This window comes from Coloeus monedula (genome assembly GCF_965178545.1).
Source record: "Coloeus monedula genome assembly, chromosome: 13".
NCBI classification, from domain to species: Eukaryota; Metazoa; Chordata; class Aves; order Passeriformes; family Corvidae; genus Coloeus; species Coloeus monedula.
Window position 1 is genome coordinate 14,664,889 of NC_138793.1, and position 13,188 is coordinate 14,678,076.

Consider the following 13,188-nt stretch of genomic DNA (forward strand, 5'->3'; position numbering starts at 1 on the left):
GTTTCTTGATATATTTTGACTGCAGTCTGTGCATTCTCAGAGCTTTAATTGCTACAGTGACCTTAACAGAGCACCTAATGTGAACATCCGTCCATCAATCCATATTTTTTCTTAACCACAACAACAAACCAGAAAAAAAAGTGTTTAGCACCTGACCCTGTGTACAGCCTAGTGAACTGCCAATTAAAAATCAAATAGGAAAAAAAAAATTTCAAAAGTAAAACGAAAATAGAAAAAGGAAAAAGAGAAAGAAAAAGGAAACGGTAAAGAAGAAGAAAAAAAAAGAGAAAGAGAAAGAAAAAGAGAACAAGTTGTCTTGCCATCCCTTGGTGCCAGCTTTTGGGTAAGTGCCTCTGCAACAAAGGAGAAGGATGGCTGGGGGTGGCTTTCATTTTAGGAGAGCCGAACTCGCGAGTTTCGGAGCAGGTCTCGGAGTGCGATGGCTCAGCCGCGGTGGCGGGCAGGCGCTGGCCGATGTCCCCTCCTTTTGCTCCCCGATCCCCTTCTCCCTGCGGCCCCGGGGAGCGGTGCTGGGAGCCGGGCGGGGGCTGGGGCAGCGCCGGGGGTGCGCGGGGGTCCCGAGGAGCCTCGGGGCCCGGGGACTGTGGCGGGAGGTCTGGGGGGACCCTGGGGGTGTCCCGGCCGGGCTGGCGGCGCGGGGGAGCCGCAGGTCCCTGTGCCCGGTGCCGCGGCCGTGGCGTTGCCAAGGTGAGCGCTGCGGAGCCGCGCCGGGCCCGGGAGCGGCCGCGCTGCCCTTGGAGCCGCGGGTGAGGGGGCGGCCGCGCGGGGCAGGGCCGGGAGCGCTGCGGGGCCCCCCCGGGTAAGGTCTGTGCCTCCCTGTGCCCGCCGTGTGCCCCGCTCGGGGTCAGCCTGACCGCAGGGACGGCACACGAACACCGCCCGCGCCGGCGGGTGATACAGGGCCCCCGCTGCCCTTGGGGGCTGCCGGCTCCGCAGAGCGTCCCGCTCCCTCCAAGGCCCCTGCGCGGCTGGGGCACGGCCGGTGCCCAGCGGATTGATGGAGCTCCTGCCCCGCCAGCAGCACCCCCGGCAGAAGGGAGGACACGGGGTACACATTCTGAACACGGGGACGTGCTCTGCCCTACCGAGCCAGGCTCTGCCTGCTCTGCCACGCTTAGGGTGTCCAGGAACACAGGGCCCCTTATTTACCAAACCCAGCCCAAACTCCGTGCTCTCCCTTTACTCTCATGGTTCTGGCTGGCTCAGCCATGCTCATGTACCAAACCACTGCGGCCGCGATGTGTTTCTCTGTTCCTGTGTAGCTGGGTCCCGCCCCTGAATTCACCTGGTGTGTGCGTTCCTGTAGTGCCAGGCAGAATGGAGGCCCTGGAGGAGACGGAGGAAGTGGGGCAAACACCAGAAGACGCGAACTCTTTAAATAGCAGTGATTTCCTCGATGACTTGGAGGCAGATATAACTGTGGAGGAAGCCTCTGTCCCAAGTGATGTACCGTAAGTCACGTGTGTCTGCCCATGGCTGGGATGAGCAGAGACGTTCCCTTTGGGGCCCACAGGGTATGGATGGATGCACAGGTGTGGATGGCACGTGTGGATGGATGCACAGGTGTGGATGGATGCACAGGTGTGGATGGCACGTGTGGTCCCCCTGCACAGGGATGGGACTGAGCAAGTTTCATGTGCCTGATGAGTTTGTCCAAGAGCATGCATGTGCAAGTAAGACAAGGTAACTTGGTTGATTGTACATCCATTCACCACTGTATAAAGATCCCCTGAGACTCTGGGTATATGTCAGCTTGCCATTGCTCCAGAGATGTTTGGCTGTGTCAAAATCGTATCCTTGGATATGGTCCCCATTTTTCACCTGTAAAACAGGGAAGCCCTGCCATGTTTTGATAGCAGGTCACCTTGCCTGTATTGCTCCTGGCTTATTACTTGTGTCTCTCTGCCTCCCCCTGCCACATAAGTGGTTTTGACTGGAGCTCCATTGACACATCCCACTTACCATCTTCGTACAAGACAAATTCCCGGCAGGAAAAGGAACTGCTGCAGCTTGCCGACCATTTCCTCGAGCAGTACACTCACCTGTGCCCTGACCGCAAGCCGCTCTTCGTCCACCCAGTCAACGAGTGTGGTGTGCAGGTATGGGGTGCTGTGGGGCTGGCCCACAGCACACGGAGCACTTGGCTTCCATAGTGCCAAATGCTGTGAAAGAACAGCAGCCCCTCCTGCACTCCTTCCTGGCTAAAGGGAATGGGAACCTGCTGGCTGAGCCCACAGCCCCTGAGCAGGCACACAGAACCCTGGGAACACCCTGGCTGTCCAAATCCATGAGCACATTGTGCCATATAAGTGGTGGTGTTGCCATGTGGGCTGCAGAGTGATGCTTAGGAAACAGGAGAGACCACAGAAACATAAAGAGAAGTAAAAGAAACATGAAATAGATAAGGCTCAGGCTCAGCCACAGATAGGGAGTATGGATGCAGAGTTAGATCTTACTCTGAACTTCACAGAAGTTACAGGGAAGGAAGTAAATGTGGAAGTTTGTGGTCTGGTTTTGTTTTTGCTGGGCCCAAGCTGTACAACTGTTGTCGAGTTCTGTACCTGATGTTCCCCCTGGGCACCTGGAATTGTTACTGTGTACTAGCTTTCCCCAAAATTTGTTGTATCATTAACAGGCAAGGCAAAAAGAAAAAAAAACACTGGAGGATGTAAAAGCCAGAAAGGGCAGTAGTTATTTGACTTGCTTGAAAATGAAGAGAAGAACTGGCTCACATCGGGAATGTGTCTGAGACGAGCTTGAAGTTTCAGCCACAGGCAAGCAGACGACCTCCCAACTCCATGAAATTTCCATCTTGGAACTGGAGAGGAGGGATACTGATGCTGTTGATATGCTCTAGGGAGGTCCTGATATGAGCTGCAACATCCAGGGGTGGTCTGAGGATGGCTTTGGGCAGGAGACTCTGCTAAGGGCCTGTTGGATAACCAAAAATCCTCTTGTTGCCTTGCAGAAGTTTGTGAGCACGACATTGAGGCCAACCCTGCTTCCTTTCCCAGAGCTGTACTACTGGTCAGGCTGTGCCAGCTTTGTCTGTGATTACCTCATCATGGAGCCCCTCAAGTGCCCAATCACACTGGTAAGAAAGGGGCTGCAGTCCCATCAGAGACATAACAGAGGTGACAGAAGGACTTCTCAGTGGGGAGGTCCCAGTGGCTGGGCTTACAGAGGTCTTTGACACTTCCACCATCCCCTCACTATTTAGGCAACCCCCTGATTTTCCCAGCCCCTGTGCACTCTGTTGGACCCACAGTCCCGGTGCATGTTCAGTGTGGTACCTTCTAGGTAATTAAACACCATTTCTTCAAGACCAGACCCTGCTTTCAGCCAGCCCAGATGAGCAGCTGGTGTACTGTGGGAGGCAATGGCTGACAAGCTTTCCCTCCAAAAACCAAGACACCTTGGAACAGAGGAGCACATAAACCCTAGGGGATGATACTTGACCTCCATGACCCATTCTTAGGGACTTTTAGGCATTTCTATTGCCATATCTGGGGATATTTTGGGATGGTTGAAGGGAGATTTCTAGGTTAGCAAAAAGGGATAATGCCAGAGTTGCAGCAAGTTCTTGATGAGAGTCAGCTAAGAGAACACACTCCTTGCTAGCAAGGACTGCAGAGTGACCCAAACAATCTACACCAGCTGCAGGCTGTCCCAAGAGTCCCAAGGTCTCAAGATGAGCTCTGGCACTTTGTGACCACAGAGAAGGTATCTCTATTTAGCAGATGGAGACTGCCTTGATCACCTTAGGTGATGTCTGAGATCTGAGTGGGAGTAGAACCTCTCTGTATGCAGTATGTATGTACTGATCTTTTTTTGCTCTCCAGTGAGGGCCAGAAGGAAATATATTTCCTCCTGTGAACTATAATTTAGCTTATGGGTGTTTTCCTTGGAAATACTGCAGCCAGAACAGCAGGAGATAGAGGGAAATCCCATTCCAGGATTGTGATTAGCATTAGGTTTTCAGCAGTTTAATGAGTTTGGCATGCCCTTCTCTTCCTGTGGGTAAATTTGTCACCAGATTTGGGGTCAGAGTTTCCCCAGATCACTTTGGAGGGGACTTTTTAGAGTCTGTGGCTTTTAAATGAATGTTATATAACAGATTCCCAATGTGTGCAGAACCCAGGGATGGGGGCAATGCCTCTCTCCCCCGCTCTCTGCCTGGTGCATGTTTCAGCTCCATATGACAAGCACTATGAACTTGCATCTCTCTCTTTCAAGCCCAGTTCGCTCTATTCCCCAACCACCATCCTGAAATACCAGCGAGGGAACTGCTTTGACTTCACTGTGCTGCTGTGCTCCCTGCTGATCGGGGCTGGCTACGATGCCTACTGTGTACATGGATATGCCACCCGTGAAATGTGCTCCCTGGACCAGACTCAGGAGGTGTGCCCACTGCTCAGGAAGCCACTGGAGGTGAGACCTGCAGTGAGCAGGCAGGGAGGAGCCCAGCACGCATGCTCAGCCTGTTCATGTCCAGTGAGTTCCAGAGCTGAGCTAGGGGTCCACACTGGGTTTCAGTCTGTACCCGGGACCTCACCAAGGGAATCTTTTGAGTGATTTTCTACAGTTCCTTACAAGGCCTCTTTGGCTTCACTGAATTTCTGCTCACCAGGTGCAATATTGCAAACTGCCAAGTGTTGGGAACTGGGAGGCACCTGTAAGCCATACATTTACTTCCTTCTCTTGATCTCTGCTGGGTTTCATAGTAATACCCTGCTTTTGCAGGAACCAAAAGAGGAGGACCCCAACAAGTACAGAATTAAGTACCCTTTAGAGCCACAGAGCAAGTTTGAGCTTCAGCAGAAGGACAAGAAGGAGGAAGAAACTGAACCTGGACAAGAGGAGGAAAGAGAAGAGGAGGTTGTCATGGTGAGTTAGCAAGGTCCATCTTCCTGTGAGCTCCAGGAAGGAGAGCTGAGACACAGGTAATGGCTGGCCAAAAAGAGGAGCTCACACCCTCCTCTGTGAAGTATGACACGACCTTGATCATGGCCATGAGCACTTGGCCTCCAGGAGCACAGTGTGTGCTGGCACAGGAACATGTGCTGGGTATGTACTAGCTCACTTTTAAAGAGCATTAAGAGCCTGGAGTTCTTTAGAAGTGGGCAGAGGAAAGGATGAGATTGCCCTTGGGTTGGATTATAGTGGCAATAAAATGGCAATAACTATTGCTGTATCCTCTGTGCTACAGGAGGTGGAAAAGCCCAAGCGAGACCCTTTGCACGGCTTACGGGTGCACGCATGGGTTCTGCTTCTGTCTGGGAAGAGGAAGGTTCCCGAGACCTTCTTCATCAACCCGTTCACAGGAAACCACCACAGCACCACGGATGAGTGCTTCCTTGGGATTGAGAGCATCTGGAACCACAGGAACTACTGGGTGAACATGCAGGACTGCCGGCAAGGCTGCAAGGTAGGGAGCCCTTAGTACCCTGGGCGTGTGAGGGACAGCTGGGCTAACCTGAGTCCTGGGGAAGTCCAAGACCTGTAGTGGTCCAGTTTCCACTTAACCATTCCTTGTGTTAGTTTTGGTCATGTTGCTCTGATTACATAGACTATGGAACTACTCCAGGACATCCCAGACTCTGAGTTAGCAAATACAGATCACCTCTATTAAATCCCTACAGTGCTAGAGTTTCAGCTTTTAGGCTAGGCAGTCATTCTCTCAAACAACAGCTTTTGAGGCAGAGGATGTTTTGGGTCCGTCAGGCGTGGTTCAAGGCAGGTAAGATCTCAATTAGGCTCTTCCCACACCTCAGCTACTCCCCAGCACACACACAGTCTGGAAGGTGAGGGTCTGAGTTAGATCAGCTTGCCCTTGGGGCCATGCTTGCTCCGAGGAAGGAGGCAGAAGTATTCCCAGCCACTTCCTCTCATCTGTGGAAGACACACCACGAGGAATGGGTTCTGCAACCTCTAGGCACAGGGACAGTCTTTGGGGTCCCACCAGCCAGCCAAGGGTCTGAGGAGCTCACCTCACTGAGGTCCAGATCTCTAGAGTCCTTAAAGTCTCTGACACCCAGGCAGGTCCAGAGCACCACAGACATATTGAGGCAGTGGTCAAGTTTAGTGTCAGGCCCTTGACAATGCCCTGTAGTTAAAAGTGTTTTTCCTGTATGCCCTAGGATCTCAGCTTTGACTTGAGTGATTCTATCTGCTGGGAAATTATGTTTTCAGAGAGCAACGAGCCCTCTCAGTTGCCCACAGAGTCACCCAAGAAAGACACAGATGACATGGTGAGTGACCCAAGCGATGCTCTTGTACACTGGGGACACTGTTTGGAACCAGTGTGTCCGTAGGCCCGTGTATGTCTGCCTGCCTGCTGCCCTCTCCAGGTCAGACCCCTTCTACTCTGGCCAAGTTGAGATTCCTTCTCAATCTTGAAGAGTTCTGATGCTTTCTGAAGCAGGACCCCAAGTGGTACTTCAGGTGTCATAAGTGGCTAGGGATCTCTGTAAGCCTCCAGTGCATTGACATTTGGGGTGAAAAAATTTTAAAAAATAAAATCCAGAACGAGATTTTTCTGGACATTCTTTCTGTGCTGGCCACTTTCCCCTTCTGACTGCAAGGTGGAGCTGCCAACAAAATGCAGAAATAATGTATGTCAATATACAAAAAGTGCTGTGTACTAGAAGCAAAAAATGTTGTCCTGTTGGGAGAAGACACCATGATAAAACAGCCATGCACAGCAGGACGGAGGAATGCCAATAACAATTCCCTCTTGCTCTCTACTCTTCGCAGCCTGTGCCCATAACTGGGGAGCAAAGAGCCCTCCAGGGTCTACATCAAATAATCTGGTCATTTTGGTGATTGCCACCTTCATTCCCTGGCCCAGCACAAGCAGTGGCCAGGAGAAGATCATTTCACCAGGCTCAAGTAGGGATGTGCTGTCGTAACTGTGCCATGGTGTTCCTCAGGACCAGCACAGCCTCGCACGAGCTGAGCTCTGATCACTGTGGTTCACCAGAACCAAAATGCCTCCTGGCACAGTAAGAGACGCTGCCAAAACCACAAATCTCTTCTTCTGTTTCAGCAGGAAAAGGAGGAAATAGACATGAGGTTTGAGATGCCACTATCGTGGGTAGCCCCAATTAAGGTATCTTGCAGAGGTATGTATTCTTCCTTTGCCTTTTGCTTGCCCCCAGCTGACCTTTCAGTGGATTTGGGACATTTGTTTATCTCACTGGGTTCTCCCTTCAGGGTGGTCAAACAGTAACAGTGAAGCACAATAGATGAAGGCCACAACAGCTATTGGTTCAAGTGGCTGCCCTCAGTGCTGCACTCTCTCATCCTCCACAGACACACACCCACACCCACGCTGTGTTTTCCTGCCAGCTGGGAATTTTGTCTGGAATGGTCTTTCTGTTACTGCTACCCACAAGGAACTGCCCCTGCATTATCAAATACCTTTTTTGGGAGAGAAAAAAGTTATTATACCATTATAACATTAAAGGACAATAGGCAGGGTTTGAACAGCTTTATTGGCAGCAGAATGCAATAAATAAATGCATAGTGTCCCTTAGACCATGGTTTTCTCCCTCTTAATTCTTTTTTTTTTGGGCTGAGTACAGGGGAGTCAATTTGTCTGACATTTCTCTTGCCCACTGCAGAATATGAGAATCCCTTTTCCCAGGGGAAGAAGGTGATCCTGTACAATAAAGCAAAACTAGAGAAATGGGCGGCGTATGCGAATGGAGATGGGCTGGTGGAACGTGTCACTGTCTACACAGACTCAGACTGTAAGGGGGACAAATGAACAGTCCACACACTGAGCAAACAGCCTGGGGCACGCTGATGGAGAGGGGGAGGTGGTCTGCTTTCTGACAGAGTCTCTCTTCTCATTCTCCTTTCACCTTTGTGGGGGAATTATCTACCATATCCTCAACCTTTTCATCACGCTCACTGTCTGTCGAGCCCCTAAACTTTCCAGCATTGCTAGAGCTCATCAGAATTTTGCCACCTCCAACAGGGTGACCTAAGGTTGCAAAATGACTTGTCTACTGCCAGGTACTGAAGAAGTGGAGGTGAAGGAGTGGTTCAAACATCGAGAAGACCTGTTGTATATGAGAGAAGTGAATAAACAAACACAGCTGATCACAGACTATTTCAGGCCAGGACACCCCCTCCTTCTTAAAGGTATTCCAGCTCACTTGGGCAGCCCCTGCAGCTGACGGGATTCCACAGGATGCCTTTCTAGCAGTGGCAAAAGCCCAAAGCTGAAAGGTGGGGGGACAGGATACTTGTGGGATAAATTGCCTAGACAAATAAAATGGTCTCCAGTGAAGAGTAGAGAGTTGGATTGGTGGCTTGCAGTCCTGGGCAGTGCTTACCCAGCTATGTAGTGTTCTATGTATTAGAAAAATACATAGTTATCATGTATATCAGGGTAATACATTTCTGCCTTTATCAGTAGAATTGATAGAAGCTGAAACTTTCTCTTTAGGATTATGTTTGTTCTCTCAGTGTTCAGTGAGAGATTATGTTTGTTCAGTACAGCTGGGGGTAAGTCCTGCATCAGATCTGTTGCTAAAGCTGAAGAAAATGAGACATCCCCTGGACACGCTTGTGTTCAGTGTATTATGGCTGCTAACTCTGAAAACGTGTGTGATATGTTCTTAGCTCACTCCTACACGTCGCTGGAACCTGAGACTGGACACACAGTGGAGTATTACCATACAGCACGAGTTGATGGCCTCTGGAAACGTTTTGAAAATGCTACTGAGATAACAGAGTACTTCGTGGGGCGGGAGGACTTCCTGCACATGCGGCACATAGAGCTTGGCGAAAGAGACAAGAAAATGCAAACGGCTGGCATCAGAACTGATGCTAACCCCCGGCCTATAGTGGTATGGCCAAGGCAGGAACAGAAAAATATGTGTCTCTCTGATATTTATAGTATGTAAAACATACTGCCTGGGGCTTGAGTTCATTTTCAGTGGGCATGGCTGAGGTAAAACTCCAGATGAGACATCCAAGCATTGTTCAGCTGCTGTGTCTCACAGTTGCTTGCCTGACAGACAGCTACAGTGTGACCAGTTGTCAGAAATGGCATTGAGCACCTAGAATTAAACTGGGAAACTAAGGCTTGGAAACTGTGTGTCAGAGGAAAGAAGAAAACCTGACCATGACTTTGGAACAAAATTTTCACAAGATTCAAAACTAGGAAAATGATTTTGTGTGCTGAGCCCAAACTAATATAATTTTAGGTTCCTGATGAATTGTCCCATCACTCTGATTTGTTACAGGCAGGTAATCTACCTCTTCCTCTTATCAGATCTGGTTTTCAGAACAGGAGGAGGAAATCTGACATCTGGCAGTGTGTATGGCTCAGACACATCACCTGCCAAGACAGAGCCATGCAGTGGCCTGTCTTTGAACTAGCACCCAACATGCTACCTTTTCCTTCCCTATATTGGGAAATGTGGGAAAGTTTGCTTTTCTCCAAAATACCTTGCTTCCTGAAGTACCCTCAGGCAGGGATGCATCCCAAGCTAACTTGGAGCTCAGAAAGCATACTCAACTCCACAAATAGGAGACTTCTGTATTGCTTTAAACAGCTTTATGGTTGGGTTTTTTTAAGACACATGCAAGAACAGTAGGACCATTGGCCAAGAGATGCAAGTCCAGGCAGAAAAGCACAGTTTTTACCATGGGTTTTTACTCAAATCTGTAAATCTTGCCAATTTTGTGTTTCTAACTTGCTTCCATATCTTTTTTTCACTGTCCATTAGCAAATCAAGGAGTATTTCCATAGAAATCCAGAAAAGCCTGCTGACGAAGATATAGAGGAACGTATCTTTATGGTCATAGATGATATCATCCAGCTGACATATCACCTCGAGGTTCATGACACCATTGCCTCAAAGGTGGTTTTCTGCAGAGTAATAGGGAGGGAGAAGAGAGAAGACGAAATCTTCCTGAGCCGAGAAAACTCTGTCACATACCAGGTATGAAGATCACAAGACACAAAGGGAAGGTGAAATGTCAGTGGAAGAACTACCAGCATGACATGTTCCATGCTGCCCCTCTACTCCACCTGCACACCTCCAGGCTGACAACACCAACTGCCTGGCAGATGTGCTGCCATGCTGGGAGTGACTGGGAATGCAGGACATAATGTGGCATGACAGGCCTGCTCTAGCCATGCTTGAGGTCATCTTCCCAGATTTGGTCATCAGGCAGATCCCACATTCCCTGGTATCCTGCAAAATGCAGGTTCAGCAGCTGTTGGGCTCAGTTCTGCAGATACGTGGCAGGGAAGCTGAAACTTCCTCTGCTGTTCCCTCTTCAAGAAGAGAGAGAACAGAGCAGCAAAGGCAGACACTGTGTATTGTGGTTCTGTTTCTGCCATGGGCTTCTTGAGTCCTGTCATTCCTTAAATCTCCCAGTGTTTACCCTGCAGATGCAGAGCAAGATGCTGAGGCTTAATACATTGCAGATAGATAGATAGATAGCCTTAAATTAAAGGTATTCCCCAAAAAAGGGAGTGCTGCCATTAAGCCAAATGATCTCATCAGGGGTGAGGGGTCACCCCACTAACATCATCAATGCAAGTCTGTAACCAGAGGCAGAAGTCTGCCAGTAAATTCTGCAGAGATGCTGCACAATTACCCTTAAAAAGCCAAACAGAGATTAAAAATAGGGCATTTTTTTTTAATGTTATGGGGTTTTTTTAATTTCTGTTTCCCACTGGGGAGAATACACAGAACACCATTACAGGAGTCCCATTTTTTTCATCTCTGTTTCTATACATTCCTATTCATCTAATTTCATTCCAACTATAAAACAGCAGCATCAGCAAAGTGCAAGACATACCATCTGGCTCACATTACTGATGGATTCCAAATCAAAATGAAGTCTGAGAAACCCATGCTGACCATGGGTTCGATGTTTCAATGATGGAAATTAGGGTTGCTTTATTGGCTATAGCAGGATTGTGCCAGTTTCTGTCAGCAGAGTACCCGATCCTGTGTACCCAGAGAGTGCTGCTGTTTTTCACTGACTTATCTGCTTCCAGCCGTGGGCCCCGGAGAAACACAGGAACATGCTCCATCTGTACAACTTGCTGTGGGAGCTGAGAGCAGAACAGAAGCTGCTGAAGCAACAAGTCCGGGACTCTGAAGCAGAGGTAAGAGGGAGGTGTCCACAGTGTCAGGGCTGATCAGGTGTGGAAACAGTTTCAGCTGACTGGTTGCCAAAGCCTCCTCAGCATAAACTGTGATAAAAGAGAAAGCTGGTCTCCATGCTGAATTATCATGCTTGCTACCCAGGCATTGTTCAGTGAAGACGTAGCTGTAGTGTATTTATGGAGAGTCACACACTTTCCTGCTCCTGCTCTTACTCTTCCTCCCCCTTGAAGAAGAGTTTCAGAGAGCAAATGACAATATATGAACTGGGGCATCTGGAAGCCTATCTGCCATTTGCCCAGGAATGAGGCCAAAAGGAAAGGATACTGTACGTAGTGCTGTATCTAGGTACTAGGCATTGCCAGGAAATCCTATCCAAAATACTGAAGTGACTTGTTGAGTGAGAAACTGTAGGGAAATACTTCATAAAATACTTTGCTTGTACTGCTAATCACACTGACTGGTATAACACATCCATGTTCTTTGTGATAACTTCATGATAAATATAACCATTCTAGCAGATGGAGGCACAGCTATTGGATTTCTTTAATGTTTTTTGAGGAAGAGAAACCCCTGAAGGAGCTGCAGAGGGAATGCTTAACTATATTAGCCCAGAATATAAGTAATAATTAAGAACAACTTTGCAAAAATCGCATTTTTTCCTCAGAAATTTGAGGCTAGTTCAGTGTGACCCCATGAACCACCTTGCCGAATTTCTCAGTGTTGATGTATCAACAGACAAAATATTCCCATTGCTTGTGCTGCATATCCTATATAAGACAAAGAATAAGCCAAAGCTATCTGTGCAATTTTAAAGTAGTGCCAAAACTGTGATGCCAGAAAAGCTTTCTTAATGGTTAATATCAATAACTGGATTCAAGAATTTCATACAGAGTAACAATCTAAAATTAAGACTACTATCAGCTTGATCTATCAGCAGGACATGGACATATTTGTACAGATCTATATTTAACCTTATTCTACAATTCTTGTATGCAGCATCTGCTCTGTTAGCAGGTCAAGCATGTAAGGGTACAGTCATTTTGTGGGGATGCTGAGGGGTCTTTCTTCTGATTTCTTGCAAGATGTTAAATATTTTGACGGTCCGTGAGCATGAAGAAGCCAATATTAAATTGTCAGTTTCAATGTATAACACTGCAAGGAGAGGACAACAGCATGAAGCCACGGTAGGTAAACTTCATTAATGTCAGCATTCAATACATGTGGTCAAAGAAATCCAGAGTCAGCTCTTTCTCTCTCAGGAATTATCTCTGAAGAGCTTTTAATATCATTAAAATATTTTGGGACAAATCACAGTACAGTGTAAGTCAGCACAGTTTCAATTGCTCTCCCAGGGAAACATAAGATGGTCACGCTATGGTCACCTTCTACTTTCTGGAAAAACTTGCATCTCCAAGAAATATTACTGTGTTACTGTGTTTAGTTAATAAAGAAAATAATTAAGAATGTTTAGTTGATAATAGGGATTATGGGGGGAGTATTTTAAGAGAGCCATAAATATGCCTGTATATATAGATATATATTTATTTGTAATTAGCATGTGAGATCAAAGAACAAAATAGCTCCAGGGTGAAATTTAGTCCTTATCTCAATCACAGATGCTTTGGTTCTTCAGGGCTTCTTGACCCTAGTGAGGCAACACATTTGGATTTGCTGCCTCTTCCTGCTCCACATTTTGATTCCCCTTGTTTTCTTCTTCTCATAAGACCTCATCTCAAACTTTTTGCCTCCTCAAAAATAAATCTGCTCCAATTTGTGGTTTCCTTCATCTCAGCTCCCTGAATTCTGAGTTGTGCTTTTGTGTGCCTTTGTTCCTCACTTTCCTCTCTATTTCCCTGACTTCTGGTTGCTTGTTCCCTCACAGGTGCTGAAAGAGGAGCAGAAGAGCTCCCAGAGTTCCTTCGAGAACAAGAATCAGCTCATCAGAGGGGAAGATGAATCCCTCACCCATCACACTGCAACCAACTCCTCGTTGTAGAGACTCAGCAGGGACTGGGAATGACTG

The 13,188-nt window shown here is 48.0% G+C and overlaps 1 protein-coding gene across 1 annotated transcript; it reads left to right on the top strand.

Moving 5' to 3' along the window:
* Nucleotides 1-1,338: 1,338 nt before the first annotated feature.
* On the top strand, nt 1,339-13,161 carry DRC7 (dynein regulatory complex subunit 7; the record flags this gene model as incomplete). Its single annotated transcript, XM_082290118.1, has 15 exons — nt 1,339-1,472; nt 1,946-2,120; nt 2,990-3,115; nt 4,258-4,452; nt 4,765-4,908; nt 5,231-5,449; nt 6,162-6,272; nt 7,070-7,145; nt 7,647-7,775; nt 8,044-8,172; nt 8,656-8,882; nt 9,768-9,983; nt 11,054-11,164; nt 12,248-12,349; nt 13,048-13,161. The coding sequence occupies 15 exons, from the start codon at nt 1,339-1,341 to the stop codon at nt 13,159-13,161; spliced, it is 2,208 nt and encodes a 735-aa protein (XP_082146244.1).
* Nucleotides 13,162-13,188: the final 27 nt, after the last annotated feature.